At 37.3% G+C, this 14377-nt stretch overlaps 1 protein-coding gene across 1 annotated transcript in view; it reads left to right on the forward strand.

Moving 5' to 3' along the window:
- The first annotated feature begins 6106 nt into the window (after positions 1–6106).
- The window catches only part of NME8 (NME/NM23 family member 8), a 34065-nt gene continuing 25794 nt past the window's right edge, over positions 6107–14377 (forward strand). The window contains exons 1-8 of the mRNA XM_021284229.2: positions 6107–6404; positions 8023–8063; positions 9192–9228; positions 9326–9383; positions 10299–10405; positions 11434–11505; positions 12509–12625; positions 13234–13300. Of these exons, the coding sequence (XP_021139904.1) occupies positions 9196–9228; positions 9326–9383; positions 10299–10405; positions 11434–11505; positions 12509–12625; positions 13234–13300 (454 nt within the window). The 5' untranslated portion in view covers positions 6107–6404; positions 8023–8063; positions 9192–9195. The remainder of the gene's footprint in view (positions 6405–8022; positions 8064–9191; positions 9229–9325; positions 9384–10298; positions 10406–11433; positions 11506–12508; positions 12626–13233; positions 13301–14377) is intronic.

A 14377-nucleotide genomic window follows, 5' to 3' on the forward strand; every position in this document is an offset into this window, starting at 1 on the left:
CTGGCAGGGTGTTTGGCACTGGGGTTGTGTGCAATAGCAATCCTTACAACCCAGAGCACCTCCTATGCTCATGCAGTGAGTATAGCTGGAGCACAGGAAGGAAACCATGACAGCAGAGGCAAATCTGGTTTTGAGATAACTCAGAGGTGATTTCTGACCCTCCAGTACATGCTATATTGGAAACCCTGCGAGAAACTCAAGCGGCAGCTCACAAATAGGATGAATCATCCAGCCACAGGCTTGCCCTGTATCACCTTTTTTCCAGCAGGACCCTTTTTCTATAGATAAAAATACATTGCGATCCACACAAAAACTTCCTGGTTCTGCTAACCAGTGACTATTACTCTCTCTCCCAACTACCTTCTTGTTTGACAAACCGTCACACACTACGTGACCAAGCCCCAGATTTCCTTTTCCTATCCACAGGAACATATGATGGAAATGATCACTTGTGGTTTATCTCATCCTTTTGTCATATACTGGGAAGGCATATGGCATTTATTCCTCAAAATTCCTAGTGAAAAAAGTGTGGCCTATGTCAGGTGAAAGCTTGACTACTACTGCTGGCCTCTGCAGTACTTCTATGTGCAGATGCGTGCTGTGTACAAGCCAGGACTTGGTATCTATTGAACAAGTTGAACCAGCATAAAACCTTGAATGTTAAAGAGACATCTGCAACAGGATGTACCATTTAAAATGTTTATTGAAGTGACAAAGGCATTCATCATTTCTAAACAGCAGTTTTCTAAGTACTGTGGTATATTTTTGAAAGCTAGAGTTGGCTAAAAGACGTGATGACTGCAAACATTCAGTCGAGACCTGTTTTCTGTTCCTTACAATTTTGTTATCTTAGAACAGATATATAGCAAATTGTTTAGAAATATGTAGTCTTTTTTACTTGCATGAGCTGGATCAGAGCTTGAAAAAGTCAATAATGATAATAACTCAGCATGATTTTTTTTTCCCTATGTAAGCTTAAATGAGTACAGCTTGATAAAGTTTAAACTCCTTTGGCACATTCTTTAGAGTCAGAACAAGTTAAAAAAATTTCATTTGCATTTAACTCTCTCTATGTGACCTGATAAACTGTCTCTGCCTTGTGTGCTCTTCCTGTTTATAAACTTCCCACTATTATACTTTTTCTTTTAAATGACCACATAATGCCAACTAGTAGAGAATTTAAATAAAAAGCCAAACCAAACTCTTACAGCAGCCAAATCGTGTTCCAACTGCTTGACGATTTTATTCATTATGGCCATAAAAACATACCTCAATTAGTCTCTGGCAAAGTTTTTAGTGGCTTTTTTTCTGTCCTGTTTAATTTCCACTCCTATTTTAGCAAGGAACAGTACTCCATATACTACAAATTTTTCTACCCAATACAGCTGTGCAGATACTAGCCTGTCCCACAAGTGGAATGTAACAGGACATTCTGCTCGGACTACATCACAATTCAAGTATTTAAGTAATATTCTATTGTATTTTCAGGTCTGGTATTCTCTAAAATCTCAAGTCTTTCCTCAACCATACTTCGATGCTTGCCTTAATGTATCAAAATAACATGATTGTCTGATCCCCTATATTTTTGCCCTGATGGGATTTACTACCATGAATATGCTAAAGCTTTTCACATATATCTGTTCATATTGTCTCTGCAGATGAATTTCTTCCAGTCAAAACTGGAATACACATCAAGGTTGACTAGCTGGAGTTCCATAAAATATAGAAAGGTCTGAGTTCAGTCCAGCTTTGTTAACTTAGACTAGGCTCTGAAGTTCTTTAGATTTGATAAACTAGAAACCACTCTGTATCTTTACTAGTTAACTTTGATTTTAAACACCTACGTGAACCTCAGTTACAATCTGTTTTTGTTAACTCATATCACAGGTTTTGTTTTTCAACATATAGAAAGCTGCTTCAAGTCAATGTATCTTTCCTACGATTTATAGATCCTGTTGCAAAGACCAGCTTTCTCTCTGTCTCCTGTAGTAGAGCCCTAGCCAGGACACAAGTAATGGAAAACTGTACATGGATCTGGTGAATCAGTGTATTTGAGACTGCCAGAGAAGAAACTATTAGTCTGTTTCAGCTGGCCTAGATGTGATCCAGATCAGAATTACCAGCTTTTCTGATGAGGACTACTTGAGCTCTTGAAAATCACTCATTATTTTTTGTGGCCCTCTTGTGTTCATGGGTGCACACATGTCACAGCTACAAAGGACAAATCAAATGTTACACTCTAGTATTCCATAAATTACTATGTATGATATTGAATATGTTTAATATACCCAAAAGACAAACCATTTTACAGACAAGGAAGGACAAATACATAGAAACATTTATACACAAATTGCCAAACGCAAATAAATCTTTCACAAAGGCAGAAATTTAAAAAAATATATTGTCATGTGTACTACATCTACAACTATTAACCATGCTGTTATTCACATAATTTTGAGATTCTAGGGTGAGGTGGAATAAAACATCACTTTCTTGCTCTAGGGCACCAAGTCTCAGAGGTGATAACCACATTACTTAGAAGGATTAATGCCCATATTTATCAGGACTTCTAGAACATTGTATTGTTTCGGTTTCTTTTCATCTGCATATTTTCTGTGTGTTCCACAGTAGCATTCATGAACCTCTTGTGGTACAAAGTGTGCAACAGTCTATGTATTAGTAACATCCATATCATTCATGTAGCCTTCAGGGCAAATTAGGGGAATGTGCCTATCACTGACACAGTCAGATAATTCTCTGAAAGCAATCTGTCAATTCCATTATGTGAGCTACCTTTTACAGGCAAAACTAATTAATTGCCCCTCAAACCTATACAACTGTAACCTGTACTAGGCTTGGACTGCCACCTGGAAGCTAGCTGCCTGCCTTTGGGGTCATTTGTTTTCTCACCTTGAGAACATGCATGCTGTTGTGTCACAGTAAGTCCTTAGCACATTTCTTAGATTGTTAATTTATTTTATGCTGGTTTAACAATATGGTTTTACCACACAGAACTATTTCATCTGCAAGTCTGTGCAGTGGAGGTCTGCACTTGCAGCCACAAGCATCACATTCTTCAGTTTTGCAACTTTCTGAACCATAACATCTATTTTTCTTTTCAATAAATTAAAATGCCCACCATTTCACATACTTCTTTCTGCTTTTCTCAACAATGCAAGAAAGCTCTTCTGGTGCTGTCAGATCCATGGTCTGATGCAGAGTAAGCCAGTACACACACAGAGACCTTTCAAGTTACACAGACTGCTATGCTGCCAGGCTAAGAACAGTTCTACAGAGGAGCTGGGAAGGTCAGATGTTCTCTGATCGTGAGCAATCCTAGAGTGAATCCAGGCAGAGGCAGGAGGAACACCTGGACACATCCAGGAAATTTAGCAAGCAAAAAGCACTGATCAAATAAACTGCAGCACTGGCTTATCTGTGGACTATACAGCTGCAGAGGAGATCACAAGACATTATAAATTAAAGTGATTAAGGTCTCCAGTGTGTTTACTAGCAGGTACTCATCACAGCTGCATAGGCACTGGCACCAGAGCATGTACTAGGGCAAATAAAAAGACTGACTTGCAGGGAAAACCCGGCTCTAGTTTTTTTCTCAAAGGTTACAAGTCTCAGAAATGTCTACAACTGGTTTTCATTACTTTGTAGAAGAATGTTAGTCATTTAAAGTTAAGTCACTTGGGACATTAACAACTTATGACAAAGAACAGACCTGAAATCCAGTTATGCACAAAATTGAGTGAAATAGTTTTAAAGTTACTCAGAAAAATTTTGTAGTCATTCATCATAAACCCATTTTGGTTTATCCATTGCATTTTTTCAGTATACTTACAGAATCATTTTGATTCAGGAAGGAAGACAGTAAACTCCTAACCCTTTTTTTTCTGACGTCTTTTATAATGACCACAGAAAGTTCTGGTCTGGATAAGCTAAGTAGGTCATCATTAAATTCATTAAGAATTTTGCAGAACTATGTACTCTAACCTAAAGAAGCATATTCGTGTTATACTTGTTCCACTAAAAGTGCAGACTTGCAGAGTTTTTCGATAGTGTTTATTGTCAAAGAACAACATATAAAATCAACAAGCTACACTGAAGTGCTCTAAGTTGGCAGCTAAAAGACTCTGACAGAAGAAAATCCTTTGTTTGGGGGGCGAGGAGCGAAGTGACATGGAAATCAGGTACATCCTCTAGTCAAGGTCTTGCTTTCCTTTCTCTGTGGAGAAATCCCAGGGACCAAGAGAAGAAATAATCATTGTTGACTGTTATTCCTCAAATAAACTCACACTAGTACAATATCGTGAAGTATATAGAAAGGAGGAGATTAAAGATAAAAAGCTGGAGAAAATATTTTTCCTCATTCAAGGCGCTTACTATTTAACTCCCCTTCCTACTCCCCATTCAATCAGGTATGTACCTTTACACAACAATTACTAGACAGTAACATTTAATTCCTTACTGAAATTATGACTACTAGAACAAAAAATGAGGTAGGCACAGTATGAAACCCAAAAAGAAGAGCTTCAGCTGCTGATAACAAAGAGATGACATAACTCCAATCTTCATTTACCACTTGCTTCTAAATTTCGCAAATGTGTTGATGAGGATGGGTGCAATGAAAATCAATCTCTTCAGTCCAATGTTTTAAAATACCAAATTTATGAATAAGATCCCTTTACAATAAATATTTTGTGATATCTGAAGCATACATATAATCCACTCTAGCAGAATAGTTAAATAACAGGCTGTCAGCCTTTTAACATTTAATAAATGAGCATTAATTCGTTCCAGTGTTTCTCTTCAGACATGTTTTTCCTAATATATAAAAAAGTGGGTATTCATGAAGAAAATGGTCTAAATAAAGAAGTTAGCAGTTTGCAAAAGAAAACCTAAAAACATAGCTTATGCTTTGGGGCTTTAACTTCCACTTGGTGATTGTGTTAAATATCTCATTTTTTGTAGTTCTTTCAAGTTTTGTAAGCCTCTAAGGTTTCGAAAGTTGTCTTCCTTCTTCACACAAGAAAGATTATTCAAGGCCACTCCCCCACTTCCAAGCAGGCCAATGCAGAATTTATATTAGTTCCAAGCTAGAGTTTTCATTAAAAATTTAAAAAAAAAAAAAAAAAGGATGTGCTTTCGTGTTGGTTGTATAAATGCATTATTTCTGATTCGAGTGCACAGTCTGTCTTGTCACCTAATCAGTCTAATCCAAGCTGCTAGGGCATAGCACAATCTCAGCATTGAAAATTTCTGCAGCTCTGTGGAAACGCTGCCTCCTTCACACTGCTGCGGAATTAACATCTGTCAACTTGGGATGATTTAACAGTGAGAAAGAACATCTATTCTAGATCCTTTAAGTACTATTACCCTACTTTTTTTCTTCATATCAGTTTCTGGAAATAAAATTAACTCTTCAGTAGGGGCTTTGCAAGGTGAACAGTCCCAGAAAGTTAAAGTAACAAGAATGTCACTGAAACTAGATTTTCTTAACATGAGGCAGATACACATAACAGCATTTAGTGCCTGGGCAGTGCTTCAGAAGTAGATTGGAAGCCCAAATGATTTATAAATCAGGAAAAACTCACATATGTGAAATGTGAACATTAGAGACACCTACATTTAATTTGTGCTCATTCTTAAACTTTTGCCTCCACAAAGAAATTCTCACCAGCTGGGGTGCCTTTAAGATTTGATCTATATATGAAAAAAGCCACACCATGCTCTGGGCCAATCATGTTTTCTACCTGTATAAATGAACTTTGCCTTTTGGCACACAGAACTGCGAATTTTGGGAGCTGCTGAGGTGTAAGCTCGCATCTGAAAAAACAATACTCTGGTATGAACTGGTGCAGTCCCAGACTGCATTGATAGCAGGTGAGAATGAGCAGTCACCGTCATTTGGCTTTCAAGATCTTCCTTTGGCCACCGTGACTTCCACAAAAAATTTCCTCTTTTCATCACCATCATCTCACAATTTGAAAGTAACACAGAGTGCAGGTGGATTGCTAATTGTGTTCCATACCTAATATTCTCACATTTTAAAGGGTAAGGTTAGATTCTGCTGAGAGAGAAACAGAGGGGAAACAGTGCAGAAAATGGCGACACTTCCCCCGACTCCTGGTCCCCCAGCTCACTCCATGTTCCCCTCTCTGCATGCCCATAGTTTGGCTCCTTGTGCCATGTCATCCCCAGACTGGTGAAAGAAGGTGGGGAGGGAAAAACCACCTTTGGAGACTGAGCAGTAACTGAGAGGTAACAGTTCAGGGAGGCGGTTAGAGCCGTTGGGGGTGGCACAAGGGCAGTTGGAGGGTGTCTCCAGGCAAGCAGCTGGTCCAGGACAGGGACAAGGTGTGGATGTGGGTATGGGACTGCCCACCTACTCCCGGGTGGGTTCCAATCTCAGGGGTGAGCAGGCACCCAAGCTGTTGTGCCATGACAGTTTGCTTGTCATGGGGTGTGAGTGCCAAACCACTGGGTGCATGAGCACCTGAGTGTCCTGGTTATGGGAACCTGTGTGGGAAGCTGTCACTGACCTGCTATGTGTCTGTGCATTTCATAGAATCATAGAACAGTTTGGGTTGGAAGGGACTTTCAAAGGTCACCTAGTTCAACCCCCTGCCATGAGCAGGAACACCTTCAACTAGATCAGGTTGCTCAGAGCCCCGTCCAGCCTGGCCTTGAATGTCTCCAGGGATGGGGCATCTACCACCTCTCTGTGAAACCTGCTCCAATATTTTACCACCCTCATTGTAAAAAGTTTCTTCCTCATGTCTATCCTGAATCTCCCCTCCTTCAGTTTAAAACTATCGCCCCTTGTCCTATCACAACAGGCCCTGCTAAATAGCCTGTTCCCATCTTTCTTGTGGGCCCCTTTTAAGTACTGAAAGGCTGCAATAAGGTCTCCCTGGAACCTTCCCTTCTCCAGGCTAAACAACCCCAACTCTCTCAGCCTGTCCTCACAGTAGACATGTCCCAGCCCTCTCATCATTTTTGTGGTGTCCTCTGTCCCCTCTCCAACAGGTCCTTGTCTTTCCATTAGTCTGCTTACCCATGTTTCTGTGTGTTTGTGTGTGCATGCAGGTGGCGGACTTATGTACAAAAGTCTGTGCATGCGTGCACACCTGGGCATGCTCATGGACAGGGCCTGTGCAGATGAGCACACACCTGTATAACAGAGGTGCATACTTGCAGGCTTGGGTGCCTGCAGAAGGATGTGAGTCCTTGCACATATTTGTGGAAGCATGCAGGTGTGCATGTGCATGTGAGCTGAAGTATGGTGTACCTCAACGAGTGTTTTCCATCCATGGTTTTTCATATTTTATCCAGTTTCATAGAACTCAAGGGTAGAGAGCAGATGGTCCACCAGAGTGCTACCTGTGAGAATGCAGGGACCCTTGTCATACACAAGTGCTTATGTACAGGCAACTATGTGTATGTACCTATACACAAGTGCTTGTCAAAATCTCACAAACGCCTGGGTATATTCACATATATATGTTTATGAAGGTTTGTCCTTAGATATTCCACATCTGTCTGCAAAGAACATGCATATTTGAATGTCAGTTTGACAGTGTATCTGAGTGCGCACCCAGATCTATTTTTATACGTGAATAGTCCAAGAAAGCAGTTTTGGTTGTGGTAAGAGGTGTAGCACGTACACAGCAAAAGGCATTGTATCAAGGTTAGAGAAGCATGTTGCCTCTATCATAGATAATGGAGAAAATGTGCTTGTCCATGTTTTATCAGTGTAATACTGTATTACTGACAGAATGTGTTATGAGAAAATGTTATTTAAAAGTATAGATGTCACATGTATCTTCACATCTGTCTCACACAGCTACTATGCCAGATTAATATTTGTGTATTTGCATACATATGTGTCTGTTCTGCAGTGCTTTCATTTGCCATCTGAGAATGCATAACTGCACATTTTTGATTGGGGAGGATGTGTAGGTTGATTGGGAAGTATAGCCCATTGTGATATACGTGGTATGTGTTTTGTAGATCTGATCTTGCAGTATATTGATCCCTATTGCTCAGAGATGGTAAGTAACAATGAAATACAAGTTCTTTAGCTGAAGATTTCTTGCTAATATGGGATATTTCAATGTCAGTTTACTATAGTTTGAATTGTTAGTATGTCTCCTCAGAGTCTTTTAAGGACTGAACCTAATACCATGCTAATGACTCTGTCTTGCTACCTGTTTTAAATTACTTGAAGAAAGCCTGTATTTAAAATTTTGTTGATGAATAAAATTTTTAGATGAAATGTGAAACAAGCATCGGGGCAAGATTTCTCATGTTGACCACTACGCCTCAGTCTATGATCTAAAGGAAGCATCTCCAGTGGGAATGCCAGGATAGTTGAAACTCCAGATGTATTTGCTGGTTGACTTGTCAGATATTGGTGACAGTGGAGGTGACTTTCATGACAGCACTTTCATTTTCCTCAAAACAAAGACTATCAAGAGCTTTATAAACCTCCACTCAAGCTGCTGATCTAGTGATAACATTCATTATTCAGTCAAGATCCATTAAGTAAAATAATCACAGAATCACAGAATCAATTTTCCTGCCTAGTTCAAAGTTAATTACCTACTGAGAAAAAAAAAGGGGCGGGGGGGAGCAAAAAAATGTTCAAACCATGTTTTATTAATGGCAGAATGATGAATGCACCAGGATTCAATTTGGGAGTCATTGGTCATTTGGTCGTTTGGTAAGCCATTGTTTTTCATGTATTCCAGAAAACAGGAAGCCTGATTTTATGTCATCAGAGTTGAAGCTCTTTAATCAATACTCTTTTTAAATTGTCCACTCTTACAGCAGGTGTCACCCCATCCAAGGTCCTTGTGGCCGTTCTGAACAGAAAAATTATAAGCTTGAAAATTGTCGAGACCAAAAAATTCCGAAAACCTTAACAGATTAAGAAACTAAATTTTATCCTGTTTCCTGTGCTATGTGGGGTTTGCATATAAGTTTTATATTGCACCACGGAATTCTGACACAGGGTGTTAACTGTCATTGTTGTAGGGACTTCAGTTGAGTTATTTTTTTAAGGGAATCAGAAGGCAGTGTTGTGTTGAAAAACATGTAAATCAGTTCTGCTTGTCACATGTTCTTCTAAAAAATTGTTTAATGAACTTTGTATTTTGATATGTTTCCTATAATCACAGAGAAATGGCAAGCAAGAAGAAAGAAACCCAGTTCCAGGTATAAATCCTAATTACTTGAACAATTCCAGAGCTTAATGGATATAGATTTTGTCCATCTTCGTAAGATGTTAAAATGTCAACTCATTTTATTTCAGACCATAATAACCAATCAAGACCAGTGGGATGAAGTGTTGCTAAAGAAAGGTGTAGTAGGTACTGTTAGTATTTTCTGTTTAATCTCCCATGAAAACATTTACAGTTTTTCACAGATATATATATATATTATATATTCTTTAATAGATACTTGTCATAAATCTGGAAGACTGGTGTCATATTATATTTTAAAGAAAGTTTATATTAATATCTTTATAAAACTATATATTGTGTTTATGGATACATATGGTCTTCTCTGATAAATAAATACTTGTCACAAATCATATTATCCATTATTTTGTGCACTGCTATAGTCTGATGTTTAGAAAATATCTTTCCAACATGATATTATGTATGGTAGGAGGTAAGACACTTCTGTCGAATTTTTTCCCTAAAATCTTGTACAGACTAAATTAATACTGCACAGTTATACTGAGCAGTTAATCGGTCAGCATCCTGGAGAGCACATGTTCAATGATGCGTATTATCCCATATTTTCGGTTCACTCAGTTCAATGACAGTGTCTCCAAAGTCTCCTATAAAGTGTATTTAGATAGAAGGAACAAATTTGTGATAGGATCTTATTGACAGAGGAGCAATAATGAGAAATAAATTATCTATGTGGGCTTATGGAGGTAAAATCCTGTAGAATAAAGGTTAGATAAGAATGAAAACCAACAGTGGTAAAAGAAAAAGAACAACTAAAAGAGAAAGGAATATGAGAGAAACATAGTGGTTTGGATTAATAATCTCAAATAGTATTACGAAGTAGGCTGTTGATGTCAGAAGTAACTGAAATAAAAGAGGAAACTGTAGTGTATCCACTGAATACATTGGTGTATTCATGATACTTTCACTGACTAGGAGAGGACTGAAAGATATATATGAACACCTTCCCAGTACTGTTCATAAATGTGTCTCATTTTGTAAGTTCCACAAGTCAGCTGCTTGTAATTCCAAACTATCTCATTTTAGTAATAGATGTGTATCAAGCTTGGTGTGGTCCTTGCAAAGCTGTGTTGAATTTGTTCAGAAAGCTGAAGACTGAGTTTGATGATGATGATGTGTTGCATTTTGCAGTGGTAAGGATGTCAATTCTGTATGGAACTTTATTAACATTTTATATTAAATATATCTTTATATCTGTATATACAGAGCTTTCATATTTAATGTGTGGCATTGATTTTGGCCTAATTTCCTCTTCTTCTGCATATTTCCTCTTAAGACTTTGTTTAGAGGCATATTAGAAACTGCGATAGATATGGAAGGAGCTATAATGGAAAGGGACCTGATATCCCACAACTTTTGTTTTTCTTGATGGGATTGCAGAAAAACTCAAAAGCTGGACTATATGATTTTTAGTTTTAAGCCTGGACATTATAGATTATCACATTTAAAATTCTTACATCCCTGAAAAAGGCTGTTGAGCCTTTTTCCCAAATATTCCCTTTTGTTTTATTTTTAAGGTAACAAAAAGGAGGAATTGAAAAAATAAATTATCACTAAAATGATAGTATAAAAATTTTCCTCTGCGTTAGCGACATAAAATAGGAGGTATATATCATATTCAAAACATATAAATTTGTTTCACAGATTCAATTCCTCCCAGATGTTGATCAAGTTCATCCTTTTTTGTATTACTGAGAACTTTCAATTGCCTGATGAAAGCATTTCTGCAGAAAATACTTCTATTTTTTATACACAAAAAGGTGTTCAGAGATTATCTCAAGCGTGTTCATAGAGTTGACCACATGTGACAAAGAACTTAATACAGTGAATAATCTCTCTGTCAAGACTGTATGGGCTACTTCCTCATTTACGTATGTTATTACAACCTGCATAGGAAAACAGTATTAGGATAATGTATTCTTCCATGATTAGCTGCTATAATTCAAACGGAGGCCAATCCCATGTTACCAAATTCGTTCATTCTTCATCACCAGCAAGTGCCATAAAGATTGCACTTCTGCATTTAAGATTGCAGTTTGAGTATGTAACACCAAAGTACATAAGACTGCAGTTTTCTTTCAGGCAAAAAGGTTTAAATATATATACATGCATACATATAAACACTTACATAAGTAAACAATCTTTTTTCATCTAACTTCAGGCAGAGGCTGACAACATTCCAACTCTGGAACCATTTAGGAAAACATGTGAGCCTGTGTTCCTTTTTTGTGTTGTAAGTACATCACATCAGTTTCTTTTAATGTGCTGTCTACTTTTGCATTAATTTTTCAGCAGATTAAGAAGAAATGTGAAGCTGTATAAATCAGATATTTACATTGTACAGTATGTAGGATCATATCACCAGATGTTTACTTGAGGCTCTTTCCCATGCCTAAATCTGTGGTTCTCAAGCACGTGATTTTTGTGGCTGCTGCACATACAGCTACAGAAGATTTGTGGTAGCCATAGTTTTGGTAGTTACTTAGTCAGAAATTAGTATAAATTTTTCAGGGTTGCCTCACATTAAGTGTCCACATATGGCTACAGTGAAATGATTATTTTATACACACCTTCTGTCAGAGAAAAAGAGTTTACACTTCCTGCCACTTAAAGTTTGTTAAAATAAACAACTATATGCATTTTTTTCACCAGAACAATTGTAACAATAATAATATATTTATTACCTCTCCTTGATGGACACAGAAAGTTTATCCTCCTATGACTCCAACATAGATCACTGCTCACTATGAAGCTTTGAGTTCCTACGACTGAGGGCCAAGAACAACAATACTTTCAATATACTTTCAGGTTTTAATCTGAATGCTGCTGAGTGAAGTTGGCAGTATCTTTGATCATCGGTAGTTAACTTAACTACGGTGCTCTTAAGTGTAGTAGAGCACACACTGAAACATAATGCAAAGATAGAAAACTCCATGTTATAGAAATTAAGAGTTAGTAAATTCCATATTTGCATTTATTTCTGACTGTACTATTAACGGTGAACCCAGAAATAACTGTAGAAAATGAGACAGAAAAGGGGGGAAGTAAAAGTAAGAATGGTTCATCCTGAACTAATAGAGGTAGTAGTAGATTGGGTATTCACTCCAGAGGGCATAGGAAGTAGTCTTGTTGCCCAAAAAAAAAGAAATAGCAAGATAGAGCATGTTCCAAAAATCAAGTTAATATGTAAACTAAGCAATGAAAACTCACCAAGAGTGTTATTTTCTCTTTTACAGAATGGCAAAATTATTGCCATGGTGAGAGGTGCAAATGCTCCTCTTCTAACTAAGAAAACAATAGAGCTAGTGGAAGAAGAGAGGCAAATTGCAGCTGGACAGAAGGAACGCATCGAGGTACACACAAAACAGATATTTAAATAGGAGTAATATTTTTTACACTTACATAGTTTCTCTCAATGTCTGTGATAGTGTTTTCTGCAATGTCATGTTTTATTTTTGGTATTTTTTTCTTGACAGTATAGTGACATATATGACATGGGTTTTTAGAAATTTCCATTAAATTATACTTTATAAAAACTTAAGAAGTGTATGGATTAACCTATTAGTGGAAGAAATGGAGAAATGGATTAAATGTCACTAGCACATAAAGGTTTTAGTCATCTTTCTTTTTCTTTCAGGACTATTTTTCGTATATAACTTAGTAAGAATGCCTTATACAAAAAAAAAAAAAAAAAAAGAGATGGGAAATAGTCATGTCTCATTCCTTATTTTGAATGAAAATGGAGATCAAAGAACTCTGCTTACAGTCAAAGGAAACTTTTAACAAACTGTAGCTCAATTAAGGAAAATAAAGCTAGCACAAGGTCTTTCCTAGAATTACTTGCTTTCCTGGTTAGCAAATATGCTATTATATTAAGATTAAAATGTTGTAAAGATATGACAGGTGTGTTTGGTGACTTCAGCTTCACACTGGCAATGTGCTGTATTTACTATTACCTTAGGTAGATGAACTTGTTTTCCCAGAAGAGAAATCATCAGAAGAGAGTATTGAGGGCAATGCACCCAAGGGTAAATGTATTTGTTTTATTTTAGAAATGTTAATGGAAAGAAAAAGAAAAAAAAATTTTTTAAGATATTTGATTAAGAATTATGTATGTTCAGCATCAATAGACCTTCCTTTGAATTAATAACATAACAAGTTATGATAGAGGATATCAAAATAAGGGGAAGCTTTCTGCTGTCAACAATTAAGATATTGGACTGTCGACATTAGTGTTTTCACTTCCCTTTGGGAACTTTCAAAATACACATCGCTGGCACCTAGCAGCAGCACTACATGGCAGGAATTTTCTTGTGTAAAACTAGTGTCTGGAAGTCACTTCTACACAGTCCTTGCCTTAGCTATGTACTTTTGTTGAGATGGTGCTTCTTGACCCTTGGATGTTCTACAGGAACACCAAAACGAGGGCAACCTGTGAAGACTGGAAGAACTAATCTCAGATGGAATGGCATGCCTTGTATTTCAGATTATTCTTAATTAACTCTTTCACCAGACTAGATTTAAGCACTAAAAACCAGACTTACATCAGAGCATAAACCAACAATAGTAGGATATGGTTTCAAAAAGATTTTAAAATATGCACCATCCTGTTTCTAAGTCTCATGTCTATGATTTATTTCAGGCTTGTCATGATCTAGGACCTACATATTTTCTATTTTTATTGTTATCTGTGGCTATTGAAGCTTCCAACTGCTTCATATATGCACAGAATGTCATTTGGCAATGTTCAGACGGAATAAGCTACTTCATCCTCTCTTCTTCTTCTTGCCTTTTTTTTTTCCTGTGATAAGGCATTCAATCACTGTCACAGATTAAGTTGTGTCCATTTTCCTTCCCATTCATGTCTTCTTTATTGTGTGATTCAAGTGACATGTTCCTGACCTCAGTTTTAACCCTCTGAGACCTAGTAGTACAGTATTGTAAATTCTCTAGGATTATATACAGACTTTACACTAATCCACAGAACCTTAAAGTGTGACAAAATCAGGCAACAGAGCTTTCAGCTTGGGTTCAGCTCCAGGTTAAAGGATCCCTCAGAAGCCATAATACACTAATGCTTTGCGGTAATACTTTCCTTACCATGT

Source organism: Columba livia, chromosome 2, assembly GCF_036013475.1.
Source record: "Columba livia isolate bColLiv1 breed racing homer chromosome 2, bColLiv1.pat.W.v2, whole genome shotgun sequence".
In the NCBI taxonomy this organism is placed as follows: Eukaryota; Metazoa; Chordata; class Aves; order Columbiformes; family Columbidae; genus Columba; species Columba livia.